Source organism: Pseudonaja textilis, chromosome 1, assembly GCF_049901715.1.
Source record: "Pseudonaja textilis isolate UNSWEBS1 chromosome 1, rPseTex1.2, whole genome shotgun sequence".
Taxonomy (NCBI): Eukaryota; Metazoa; Chordata; class Lepidosauria; order Squamata; family Elapidae; genus Pseudonaja; species Pseudonaja textilis.
The window spans coordinates 62033829-62048205 of record NC_141990.1 but is presented as its reverse complement, the minus strand read 5'-3'; the positions used below and the strand labels follow the sequence as shown (position 1 = coordinate 62048205).

The window sequence follows — 14377 nt, the reverse complement described above, 5'->3', positions numbered from 1 at the left end:
GAATAGCAACCACATGACTTATGGAGGTGGTATAACAATTGTAATTTTGAGGACGGATCTTAAGTCACTTTATGAGGCCATCATAATTTTGAACCATTGTTAAATGAGCAGTTGTGAATTGAGGGCTAATTGTAGCTACCTGGGAACTAAAACTCATCTGGGCGTTCTTTCTTTTCTTTTTTTAATGAATCTATTTTGCTAGCCACAATTTTAAAAGAAAAAGAAAGATCAGGACAAGTAGAAAAACTGAGATTTTTTAAAAAGTTTTTGGCTGCAGAGTAATAAATAGAACCTCAATGTAAATTATATACCTATTACCAACACCTGAAATATACTTCTAACAAGCAACATTTAAAAAGAGTCTGTATTTTTATTGTGCTTATAATATTTATGACTTGGAATGAAAGACTATCACAGTTCACTGATGAGAATGTCACAGCATTCTGTATCTGTACTCAGATGCATCACATCTATTACATTAGAATTGTTTCTGTTATCATAAAATATTTTTAATGTTACATAAAAGATTATTATATATAGTTTCCTTTCTTAGTATTTTGGTATCAGCCAGAGATCTGCAACCTGTGGCTCTGGAGCCACATGCAGCTCTTTCGGCCCTCTGCTGCGGCGCCTGTCAGCTGATCCCACCAATGGCTGGGAATGCCAGGGGATGGAGACTCTCTCCATATTCCAGAGCAGAAGGTGACTGAGTGGGAGTGAGTGACGTGGAGTTGGCCATGCCCACCCAGTCATACCGGTTTGTTAAATTATTGGTTCCTGGTGTTTTCTTTTCTGTGGGAAGCGGGTCCAAATGGCTCTTTGAGTGTTTAAGGTTGCAGACCCCTGGTATAAGCATCCAAATGTCATAGTAGCTGTCGATTCTCCTAACATACCCACCTTTATTAATTTTACATTCCATTAATTTACATTACATTTTAAAAATGCAAAAGCTTGCATTTTGCTGACATCACCTCTCTTCCCCACATTGCTTTGTAGGCACTCTTTAAAAATGTAAAATAGTGGGTCACCCCAATATTTTTTGAGAAAAAATAAAACAAAATAATGATGGGGAGTGGGAAGGATCCTTGAGGCTGAAAACTTCAAAGGCAACATCCTTCTTAATCTGCCCTTTGAACAGGCTTTCTCTTCTCTTTCCCAAGTAGCTGCATTGTGGGAGCACTCATATTTTTTTCAAATTTCAGCTGTAGGCTCATTATCCCAAAGCCATTGAAGAAATACTCTTAAAACTCTTAACTATCTCAGTTAAGACATGTACTAGGACTTCCAGAGTCTAGGTGCAAAAAAGGATGGATGACAACTGGTTGGTAGCAAAGAAACACAAGAAGCTGCAATGCTTTATTGTCACTGCACTGTTGCAATCCAGATTTAATAACTCTGATGGATGCATGTACTTTGGTGTCCATGTAGAGTTATTGTAGGAATATATTTTAAGAAGTATTGTGGAACTCTTAAATCAGTGATGGGATTCAAAAAAATTTAGTACTGTTGCTGGAGGCATGGCTTGGTGGGCATGGTGTGTCTTTGTGGGCATGGCAGGGGAAGGATACTGCAAAATATCCATTCCCTCCCCACTCCTGGGGGAAGGTTACTGCAAAATCCTGTTCCCTCCCCACCCCACTAACCTGCTTTCCAAAGAAGACTCAGCTGATCAGCTGGGACTCAGGAGGCAGGGAATAGATGTGGCGGGGCCAGTCAGAGGTGGTATTTGTCGGTTCTTAAAAACTACTCAAAATTTCCGCTACCAGTTCTCCAGAACTGATCAGAACCTGCTGAATACTACCTGTCTTAGAAACAATATTGGATTTAGTTAATATTGACTGTTCAAACTTCTTGAATTCCCTTGGAATGTTTTAAGGCCCCTACACCAAGAAGCGTGTTTGTGTGTGCCTTCAAGTCAGTGTTGACTCTTGGCAACTGACATGGCAGGTCCCTGCAGTTTGCCTAGTTATATTTCCAAAGTGTTTTGTCATTGCTTCCTTCCCAAGTCTGAGATAGACGAATCTGCCTAAGATCACCCAGCTGACTTCATACCTAAGGCATGCCTAGAATTCTTGGTCTCCTGGTTTCTAGCCTGATGCCTGAACTGCTTCCTCAAACTGGGCCTCTCTTTCTCTCTTTTTTTTTTTTCCACGAAGAAGAAAAGAAGAAACATATGATTCTATTCGTTGGCTTATTGGATTTTTATTTTACGTTTCAGGAAAGATGTCCCTCCATTTCTCTCTCTTGGCAACCGGCCCAAAAACGTCTTGAGAGTTTCATGACTGAAGCTGGATTTGAAACTTGTTTCTGTCATTCTAGGCGAACTCGGTCCCTGTTATACCATAAATCCCTGTTATACCATATTTAACAAACTTAATTGTTGGGTGATTTGAATTTCCTTGCCAAGGAATGTAGTATTCAACCCCTATTAACTGGGGACAGCAGTAACAACTCTAGTGATTAAAGCAAAAGAGCCCTGCCGTCCATGGCTGGAACAAGATTTACATCTTTCCTAGACAGCCTCTTTTAGTAGCAAGAACGCTTGTTTGCCAGTTATTTGGAACAGACAGTTCCCATTTTGCTGCAGAACTAATAGTGCTGGCCCAGTTAGTATATAGCTTCTCAGAAAGTTGCCAATAATACCTACTAGTCGGTCTCTGTTTGTTATTTTGCAACTGATGTTTTTGATTCTTGGCTGAATTTGTTATGCTGGCAGTTTATTGTGGAACAATATATGCTACTTTTGACAGACTTTCATTATATGTAAATTAACTGCACGAGAGCAGATTCTGTAATGAAAAGAAATATACTAAGAATGGCAATATTCCAACAAATTTAAATTAGAAAATATGCATTGCCATTTAGAATCTTAAGCCATGGTTTGAAAAAAAAGGTGGGGGGGGCAGCTTCTTTAAGGAAGTATAAGACTTCCAATAAATAGCATTCATTTATAAAAGAAAGCTCAAGTTAGGACTGACTTATTTAGTCTAGACATCATTTTCCTTGCCAAAAGTTATTTTTCTCAACTCTGCCTGTCATAACTATTTGATAAAGGGAGTCCAAGGTTGGTTTTTTTTTATATCAGGATAATTTTCTTGAGCTCTAGATGAATGATATTTGAGCTTATACTATAAACTGTAGTGGTTTTAAATTTGTTTCAACAAGGAGGCCAACACAACTCCCACAGTATTTCTATCTGCCTAAAAGCAATGTATGGAGTGTTAAGTTTTCAGGACCCATTGATTGTGTTTGGCCACTGTTGGATCCCATATATTGACTTTAAAATGCCCTTTGGTGTTAAGAGCAAGTTTTAAACCTTTGTCTATTCATATACATAGCTGAAACTTTGAACTGATGAAAGGCTGATTATTGAAATGTGTGGTTTTCTTGTTACAAGTTTTATGTATGTCAAAATGTTGCTATCAATTCCAAGTTAATAACTCCTGTAAATGTAAGCAACTTATACAAAAAATGGTGAACTTTTGTGAAACCAATAGGCCTAAAATGTTGGCTAGGCTATAGCTTTCACAAGAGAAAAAAATATAATAGCATTAAGCCAGCAATTATCATTATTATGTATGAATGGAACCAATATATAAATATAAATGTTTAATGTGTGATCAAGATGATGATGATGATGATTTATTCCGTTTGTCATAGCCTCCTACTCCAAAAAACTCTAAAAGATTAATGATATCAATAAGGAAAAGAAAGCTTCTAAATTGTTTGGGAGCAATTAGGAGGATTTATACTTACAGCATCTTTTGATTTTCAGTAGAACCCCTAGAACCATCAGCTGGAGAAAGATGGGGGGGAAGCACCCGCGCGAGAATTAAAATATGAAAAATCAGGGGAAAAAATCACCAATTTATTTGAATGCTACAACTGAAAAACACTCACAATCCTTTTACATTAAATAAATGTACCCCAGCTTTCCAAGCTTTCTTCCTTTTAGTAATATACTTTTTAGGAGGAAGAAGTAGCAATTTCATTGTGGTTTTTATTAGTGTTGAAGGCAAAAATTCTTGCTAACCTCATGCAATTAAATAAAGATCTAAAAGAAGTAAATCTACTTCTTCGTATTCTTGTTTCATTATATGTTCTTGGCTGCTGATTTAAATGGTGGGTAGACTACTGATATGTTGCAGGCTTTTGTCCACACCAAGAATTGAATGTTACTTATTCTTTTTAATCTCTGAAAATCAAAGATGCTGCATTAGAAAAAATGTTCAGTTAATTAAGTATTTGAATCTCTTTCAGAATCCAGTGTAATTGTATTAAAAATTGGATTTATTCCAGTAGCATATGGGACTTCTCTTTTTTCCCCCTTTTCTCCTCCTTTTTCCCATTGCTCTTCTAATCTTAGAGCTGAAGTACATATTTATGTTTTGCACCCTGGTGAACTGCGAGCTTTAAGTCTTCCACAATCATTGGAAGGATGGGCACTTACTAGGGTTCAATTGTAAGAAGGAAGGGTTGTGGTTTTCTTGTATGTTTGCAACTATCACATAGCAAGTTTGCTTAGCTTATTTTTTTAACATCAAGATTTAAATATGTTGCTATAGTCTTAGAAATTATTTGCTGTTTATGTTATTAATTTCATTTCTGACCAACGTAATGTTTTCCTATCAATTTCTCTATTTTTCTTATTTCTTCAAACAGAATTATCCCCCTTTCATCCCAGAGTTTGATGATGAATGTGCATCATGGCCAAACACATGAATATGTTATTAAGCCTAAGTACTATCCGTCAAAGAAAGTGCTCTCAGGCGAACAGTCCACAGAGAGTTCTTTACCTCTAAGAATGAGCCAGGATCAGCTTGCAACATCATATCAGAGTAAGTATGGCTGAAGTGCTGCAGTGAAATAAACAAACAAAAGTTAAAAGGAAGGTATGTTATTATAATAAGTGAAAATCGGTAGTAAACGACTTCTTTATTGTTGCCAAAATCATTACATGGACATATCTGGGAATTCACTAATGGTTGAGTTCAGCTTGAAAGAGACATTAATTTGGAATACAACATGCAAAGGTTTTATTTGTCTTCCAGAAAAACAAGAGCTGATGTGATGGATTAAGACAGGGAAGGTTCAGATTCCAGTTCATCTTTAGCCATGGTAATTCACTGGGCAACTGGGTCAGTTGCTCTCTCTTGTAGTTTCAGCCAACTTCATGAGATTTTTGTGGAGAAAGAATGAAAGGAGATTCCCATGTAATCTGCTTTTGGTTCCCAGGGGAAAAAAGTAGGATTTAAATCTAATAAATGCAGTCCTTGATTGTGCACAAAACAAATAATTGTGGAATTCTCCTGGATGTCATGAAAAAAGTGGGCTGAATGTATATGTGAAAACCTCAGTTCGCAATACCAGATGGCCCTGTGTAAAAAGCTGAATAGTATGGAAGATCAGATGGAGCCCTGTGGAATCCCTAAAGCATAACTTCAGAACCACCCTTCAGAATTATTAAGACTTAATCCAATTTTATGATTAGGATTGACATTGGTTTCTTGATATTACAAGAACGGGTTGATTCAAAACTATATACCGGAAATACTGAATAACTAACTAGGACATACAAAACTTTTGCTAGACCAATACTCGAATACAGCTCATCAGTTTGGAATCCGCACTGTATATCGGACATTAATACAATCGAGCAAGTCCAGAAGTATTTCATAAGAAGAGTACTACACTCCTCTGCTTGCAACAGAATACCCTGTATCACCAGGCTTGAAATTTTGGGCTTGGACAATCTTGAACTATGCCACCTATGGTTGGTCTTAAGCGTAGTACACAAAATTATCTGCTACAATGTCCTACCAGTCAATGACTACTTCAGCTTCAACCACAACAATACAAGAGCACACAAACTCAATATAGATACAAACTCAATATAAACTTGATTGCAGAAAGTACAACTTCAGCAACAGAGTGGTCAGTGCCTGGAATGCATTACCTGACTCTGTTGTTATATCCTCTAACCCCCACTCCTTTAACCTCAAACTATCCACTATTGACCTCACCCCATTCCTAAGAGGTCTGTAAGGGGCGTGCATAAGTGCACAATTGTGCCTACAGTTCCTGTCCTATTGTCCCCATTTATTTGTACCTATTTCCTGTATTCTTACTCATGTTTATACTTATACCTATTATTTTGTAAGCGATTGACCAATCAAATCAAATCAATAAATAAATTTGTGCATAGTCCTGTATCAGAATATTGTGATGCTCTGGGATCAGATGACATCTTCAGGATTCTTCCACAGGTACAAGGACTTTAGAATCTTTGATAGCAAAATGCTGTCTATTAATTTTGTGATATAGATAAGTTTTAAAAATAATAACAATGGATTTGAATTGAATAACAGCAGTTCAACCCTTTTTCAGCAATCCATGGAACTTCAAGAACAGAAGCTCAGTCACAACAAAAATCATTTTCTCCTCAAAACCACTCTGACAGATAGAGGAACTTCTAGAGCTGGTTTTGATTACTTTGATCCAAGTAGTAGTAGGAAAATACCTTGTCCTGTGCTTTCATGTTGGCCTAGATCAGACAGGAAACACAACCAGATGAGCTATTTCTACTTTATTGTGAGGCTGCATTAACAGAATCTTGCCAGTCTGAAATTACAAATCACGCTGTCTCGTTTAGAATCTGATAACTTATTTCTGGTCCTTTTTGAGCCCTTTTCTCTGCCCATGGTGCAGCTTCAAGATAGCTCTTATCTGACCATTCCCTAGGCAACATCTCTCCCTCTCCATCCTTTCCCTGTCTCCAAAGGGCATGTCCACATACCACTGACATGTCAGTAGTAAGCACTTCTACTGTTGGCAATATACCATTGCATTTAGCATTTTATTAAGATGTATTACAATACTGGCCACTTAGCTTTTTTAAAAGAAAGCAACTTCAGTGATTAACTGTAGTTGAGCCGGATGCTAAAGTAAAATATGTGCAGCGGAAGTTACTTGCTGATAGTGATAAAAGCTTCACTATCTTGTATATTGCAGGATATGGATTGCTTAATATTAAATATTACGAACAAGAGGTTTTATATTTCAGTTTTTTTCTCCATTAGAAGCTCTTACTAAACCTAAGGTTTTTGTTGTCATGTTAATGACTACTGTGTGATCTATCATCTTTATTTTTATGTTTTATAAAACATTTGATCCATAGAAGTTTTTCCCAACCTCCAGAATTCCTATCCAATAGGTTTCCAAACTTCACAAGGAGAGCTCAAGAAATGGATAACAAATGTCATCTAAATGACCAGTTTCTTTCATTTAGCAATCCTCTTTAGGGAATGTTCCTTTAAACATGTTATTTCTTGCTTGTATATTTGCATCTAAAAGATTGGCTTGCCTACTTCCACATTTTCCAGTTTTGATGCCTCTTTTTTCTTTAAAAAAATGTTTTTAGAAAGCATGCTCTATTCACAAGCATGTGCTGCTCAAAGCCTGTACATGGTGACAATGATAACTTGTAATAAGAAGAAATTAATAGATCACTTTTTTAACAAATAAGGCAGTCAATGAGGATATGCATCACTTAAGATATTTTTAAATGTTGAAGAGGGAATTATGACTCCTTTCTTACAAGCAGCCAACAGCTGCGATAGTCTTGGCAAGTCCTAGGAGGCCCTCATGGAATATTTCCTCCTTAATTCAGGAATGGAAACCACTGAGCTCTCCAGATATTCTAAGCCAAGGGTCTCCAAACTTGGCAACTTTCAAATTTGTGGACTTCAATTCCCAGAATTCCTCAGCCAGCCTCTTCTAAGCTATAGTTCCCTGGAGCTGTATCCAACAGAGTTAAAAAGGGGGTTCTATAAATTGTGGTTCAACAACTTTACCAGCCCTGTGTTTAATGTGATGAAGTAAACCCTAGCACCAGAAATAATTGAATTTGCATATAAAAAAGGTTACACAAAATGATGATATGTTGTTTTCACGGAAGATTTTACTGAGGTTGATAATGGAAATAGATGAACCGGGACCAGTTGGTTCAGTAGCGGCCTAGGTATCTGTAGAATACGGGTGTCAAACTTGATTGCATCATGTGATGTACTGCGCCATATCGTGACTTTTTTGCCTTGTTGAGCTGGGGTGGATATAGCCTGTGTGTGAGGCATCTGGCCCACAGGCCGCCAATTTGACACCCTTGGTAGAGCTTGTGTTTGATACAGGAAACAGAAGATTTCTATTGCTTTCACCTGGCTTGTGTCCTTGTTTCAGACTGCTTCACATGTATTTTAACAAGAAATCTTATCATCGTCTGATTTTTATATTAGAAAAGAGAGAAAACTAAGACTGAACACTTGCTTGTCTACATGTGTGATACTTGAATTAGGAACTTTTTAATTGAAAGCCAATTTAAATTCATGTTGCTGTATATTCTTCTAGATCCAGAGTTTAATTAATAGCTCTCAATTTGAATTCAGTTTTCTCAGTTTCAAGAAGGAATTACTTGTATGAGAATTTAAGAAAAAACAAAGTTCTGGCACTCTGGAACTAAGAATGCTAAGATCAACATTTACAAAGACCACCCTAGAATATTCTTTCCAACAGCATGATTGTGCCAGAAGTCCATATCTGAAATTTTTTGGGCCTGCCGTTAAATAGCCTAAAATTTCTGCCTGCCCTTTTATTTTCTCAACTAAACAGTTGGGCAAAAAATGTTACCCAGGCACATCTCCATCTTTCAATAGGCTGAAATGATGTGATTTGCTTACTTTCCTAATCTGAGGTCACACTTTTGATCCTTTACAATGAGAATTGGTAGTTGGGGCCATGTTAGTAATTATTAGAGGAAACAACAGGTGAAATTAAAAGTGCATAGTTTGCACAATAGGCAGTAAATATAGATTGAGAGTGCACACTGGAAGATATGCTTAAAATAAATATGGAACAGCTGTCTGAATTATGGCCCATTGTTGATGTTGTGCACTGAAAATAAGTTATGGGCTCCATAGAGGAATAATCAAATATGTGATCATCTAATTCAAGACCATAGAGTAGCTGAGAACTTTTAACCCAGGATTCTTGTGAACTAATCTTTTCATCTTTGCAAGCATTCTTAATATATGGGTTTGAGTTTTTTTAGTTCCTAAAGCCCTGGAAAATGTAGAGGTCAATCTACCAGGGATTTATTTCTCAAGATAAGATTTAGTTAGACTCCATTTTTTTCTATATATCAAAACAAAGGATCAAGAAAGATATATTGTTTAGGGATTGATTTATTACAGTATGTCTTCCATAATACATGCTGAATATAGATTCTCAAAATTAAAAAAACATACTTACCATTTTCATACCGTCTACATTATTTTGAGAATACAGTGTAACTATATAGTACATTGGAACTAAAAACTTGTATTTAAGCCATCAACTTGTTCTACATGTATTTTTGGACCTTACAAAAATTCCATGATTTATAACATACATCAGCATAGAACACTTTTTAAAAAGAATATGGAACATGTTGAATGTACAGTCTGACTTTAAAATCTGAATCTAAAGATTTGTCTAACATCATAGATCCTTAGACAGACAGACACGCTGAACTAGTGTAGAGAGAGATGTAAAAATCCAAGATATCTCAGAAAATATTCTATATTTACAAGAACCTCTGGCACTAGAAGATGCAGTTAGATCAGTCATTACCAAGTCAGAGGCCTTTCATGGACAATGTTAAAGATAGTATTCTTCTTTCAACTATGCTTCTCCTTCATCTCTTGCTTCTTGAATAATCTGAAGAAAGAAGATTATTTATTTATTTATTTACATTATTTATTTTAAACAAACATACATGGCTGTCCAACTCACAAACAGTGATTCTGGATGCTTACCGGGTTAGCTTCACGTGATATATTTTAATATTGTATGATTTGGTCCATGCCCTTCGGCATATCTAGCCCAAGTCTTTACCTAGCTATTGCTCTTGGAGAAAATGGAAGCTGACAACTTCTCTTTGAAAAGTGATTATTGACAGTCTTACCCTACATTTTCATGGAATGGACATAGCTGTTCAATGTATTTTTTTTTTAGAATTAGGAATACAGACAACCAACAGTAGAGAAATATGATTTTCCTTACACAGCTTTCTAATATCAATTTATGATAACATTGTAACAAATCCTTGATGTCATGAACATTTTTTTCCCACATTTTTTCACCAAATAGACTATGTTTCATTGAGTGCCTATCGCCTTCTAGTGGTACAGTACTGCATATTTTTTAAAATCCATGAGCTAGTTTGGTCTAGTGCAGTGTTGGCGAACCTTTTTGGCACTGAGTGCCAAAATGGGAGTGCGCATGTGTGCGTGGGGGAGTGCCAGAAACCAGAAGAGCAGCTCCCCAGTTCATGCACACAGGAGCATTGGAAACTGGAAGAGCAGCTTCCAGTTTCCGGCACTTCCGTGTGTGCAAAGACCAGCTGGCCAGCGTGCATGCGCACACCAGAACCCAGAAGAGCAATGGGCGATGGCTGGTGCGCCCGGAGAGATGGCTCTGCATGGCATTTCTGTCACACATGTCATAGGTTTGCCATCACAGGTCTAGTAGTTTTAAGGCTAGAAACCAAGAGAGTGAGTTCTAATCCTGCCTTGGGCACGAAAACCAGATGGGTAATTTTGAACCATTTGCTCACTCTCAGTCCAACTCACCTCACAGGATTGTTGTGGTGGGGAAAATAGAAGGAGGAGGTTAGCAGAGATGGCCAAATTGACTGCTTTGATCAAAGGGAAAAAAATACAAATTCTTTTGTTTCTACTTGGAAACCATTTCTGGACTTTGTGCTTGAAGTGGAAAAAAATGAAACTTTGGTTTTGAGTTTTATTTGATTAATAGGTTTGTTATTATAGAAATGTCTAGTTTACATTATTGTGTAAAAGTGAAAAGTTGAGGTTTGATGGCATTATCTTATTCTACTGCACCAATGGGAGTTGGAAATCAATGCTTTTTTTCCCCCTTCCTTTCCCCCCTACTATTGTCTTTTGTATTTTAGAATTATATATTATAAATAAACAAACAAACAAACGCCAATCCCACATCAGCATCACATAGAGTAAAACTAGTTGGGGAGAAACCCTGTTTAATCTAGTCAGTTACTAACCAACTAAGAGCTTCTTTCTGGTTGTTCTAACAGCAGATAATCATACTTTAATTATGTAATTGTATGCAATTCTTGGCATGCTATACCCATTTTCTCATAGATCATCCTGGTATCCCATACGCTGTCACACCAGGAGATTATAAGCAAGATTTCATGACATCACTGGAAACTTGTCTATTGGCTGGGTTGATAGCTGGAGGTATAGTTTGGCAACTGGAGCTGGTCAGTAATTGGGGACTATTCTCTATTGTAGTGAGTTCTCTACCACAAAGATTTCCTTTTTAGCAGCTTTCTCTTCAGTTCATTTTTTTGGAAGTCTAGTTTAACTGTGTGCATGACTCAGTATGTTCTGTATTAAATTTAACTATTTTCAGATGTTCCTTTATCACACTATCCACTCTCCCTTCTCTCCAGTAACTGAGTCAGGCAGGATTAGGGAACAGGGCCATTGGTTTTCCTTTCCCATCTTAATTGTGACTGCAGATAATTTGATCCAAAGCCTCAGTTGTCTGGTTTTCATCTACTTTCATTTCAACATCACCAGTTCTTTATATAAACTGCTTTGAGCACAAGGATTTGCTCCTCTCCAGGTAGGTAGGTCTATTATCTGATCAGGAAGTCCAACAGCAGTCATTCAAAGCATCAATATTCTTTTGTCCATTGTTTGCATCAGGTGACATCTTAAACCAAGTCAATTATAATTATATGCATTTAATCTATTTGACAGTTTCTAGGAGATGAAGAGGGCGTCAATCTGTGTAGTGCAACAAAAAGAATTGTATGACATTTGAAAACAAATGTATTGTGGCAGAAAATGCATGTGTTGATATAGCATCATTCTGAACATTAGGACAAAGCATTTATAATGAGCATTGTGATTTTATTGTAGACCTAGAATTAAGACTATGCCTTATAGCAGTGGTGGCTAACCCTTTTGAATTTCTGTGCTGAAAATTGTGTGCACATGTGCGCACGGGCCAGCACCCAGAAGGCAATGTGTGTGCGATCCCCACTCCCTGCACATGCACGCATGATTCCCTCGCCACCCCTTATCTGCACTGGGCACTTCCCAGCTGATTTTTGGTCCATTTGAGGCCTTTTTCAGCTTCCCAGAGTTTCGAGGGAAGCCTCTGCAGCCTTTGGAGGCCAAAAAATGGGCCCGTTTTGTCACTTCTGGTATTTCTGGAAATACAGGTAGTGATGAAACGGACCTATTTTTTGACCTCCAAAGGCTGCAATGACTTCCCTCGAGCCTCTGGGAGGGCGAAAAAGGTCTTAAACAAGCCAAAACTCAGCTGGGAGGCTTGTAGATATCCAGTGCAGGTAAGTTTGGCTGGGGCCCGCAGAAATGACTTTGTGTGCCACCTGTGGTATGTGTGCCATAGGTTCACCATCATGGTCTTATAGGATACTTGCAGTTTATGTTTACATCATTAGGTCAGAACTGAGATAAAAACAAACATTAAATACAATAAAAATATGGATATATGAACTACAGATAGTCCTCAACTTACAGCAATTTGTTTAGTGATAGTTCAAAGTTACAGTGGCACTGAAAAAAGTAACTTATGACCATTTTTCACACAACTATTGCAGATCATGGTCACATGATCAAAATTCAAATTCTTGGCAACTGGCTTGTATTTATGACAGTTGCAGTGTCCTGGGGTCATGCGATCAACTTTTGTGACCATCTGACAAGCAAAGCCAATGGGGAAGCCAATCATATTATTAACTTAACAACTGTACCAATTCACTTAACAACTGTGACAAGAAAAGTTGTAAAATGGGGGCAAACTCACTTAACAAAGTTTTCACTTAGCAACATAAATTCTGGGCTCAATTGTGGTTGTAAGTCAAGAACTACCTGTAATAATACAGTACATAAATACAGCATAAGAACCCAGAATAGCTCCTAAGTCATGAAGTAGTTCTTCCTCAAAAGTTGCTTCCTTATTGTAGTAGCCACTGAAAGAAACAGTCACTAATGGAATGACCCTTGAAGTGTTTATTTTTTAAAGATATCTGGCATAAAATAAAATGGATTTGCTTAGTATAGGTGTTAGTAATTTTTGGCAGGCTTCGCAGCAGTATAAAATTTCAAAGCACAGTAATGTGTTCCATAGATTTGACTTCTTGTTTGCTGTGTATATCAACCGTCAAAGTGGGGGAATTCCAGCATATCATCCCTCCAGATTTGTGAATGAAATATGTCTGGTTTTAGTAAAGGCAACTGACATAAGAGGCTGATTGAAAAGAACTGTCTTCAATGTTGGTAGTACTACTACTAATTGTACCTCTCCTGATAGAGAAAAGCAGACAACAGCCAAACATAATTAGCTCTTTGGCTTATAGAAAAGCTCCAGGACAACTGTGGCAGGAATATGAAGTAATTAGGGCTTTTCTAAAGATGTATCTTCTCAGCAAGAGCTTCAGGTCAAGCCTCCATGCCAGGCCTTCTGCAGGACAAGCCAAACATGGATTGTTTGGATTTGATTTATGTGAATTCTGTCACTGTAGCTTAGGGTTTGTGTTTGATTCGGCTTATGGCTAAACAAACCAGAACTTAGCACAATATATACAGCCAACACTACTCCAAAGCTAGACTGAAGCTAATTGAAGTTTAAATCAAGATTCTGTTTTCCAGATGTTGCTGAACGTCCAGCATCCCTTACTCTTAATTGTGTTGCCTGGATTATTTTAAGTTGTAATTCAGTAATATCTGGAAGGCCGCGTGTTGCTTACCACTGATTTAAGTAGTTTTAAAGAGAATTTGAGGAGAAAAAAGGCAAGAGAAATATCATAATTTATATTATTTTATAAAGATGTATATTTTGTCATGGTTGGGATGCCTTCTTTGATCTTAAGTGTTTTACCAAGTTCTCAACATGCGGCTTCTACATTAGCAGAATGGTAATTAAAGAGCCTTTAAAAATGGTAGCTGCTTTAATATTATATTGCATAAGGATTTCACTGATGGAGTAAGAGGGTGACTTGAATCCCAAATGATTATATATAATGAATTATAACAACTATCCAGATATGTTGGCCTATTACTTTCAGAATTCCCTACCAGTATGGCCATTAACCATGCTGCTGGGAATTGTAGTCTCTCACACTTCATAGACACCTACTGCTGTAATAAATCTGTAACAACACTTTAATTGTTTATGCAGTATAATTTCAGTTTAATTGGATTGATGGTTTTTTTTAACAAATTTTGCTTCTCCATCAATCTGTTGGGCTATTTAGTTGGGTCAAATA

General features: G+C 37.2%; 1 protein-coding gene across 2 annotated transcripts in view; it reads left to right on the top strand.

Moving 5' to 3' along the window:
• The window catches only part of LTBP1 (latent transforming growth factor beta binding protein 1), a 224820-nt gene that overhangs the window by 53154 nt on the left and 157289 nt on the right, over nucleotides 1–14377 (top strand). For both annotated transcript variants that reach the window (XM_026695526.2, XM_026695525.2), the window contains exon 4: nucleotides 4663–4838. In XM_026695526.2, coding sequence (XP_026551311.2) covers nucleotides 4663–4838 — 176 coding nt within the window. The remainder of the gene's footprint in view (nucleotides 1–4662; nucleotides 4839–14377) is intronic.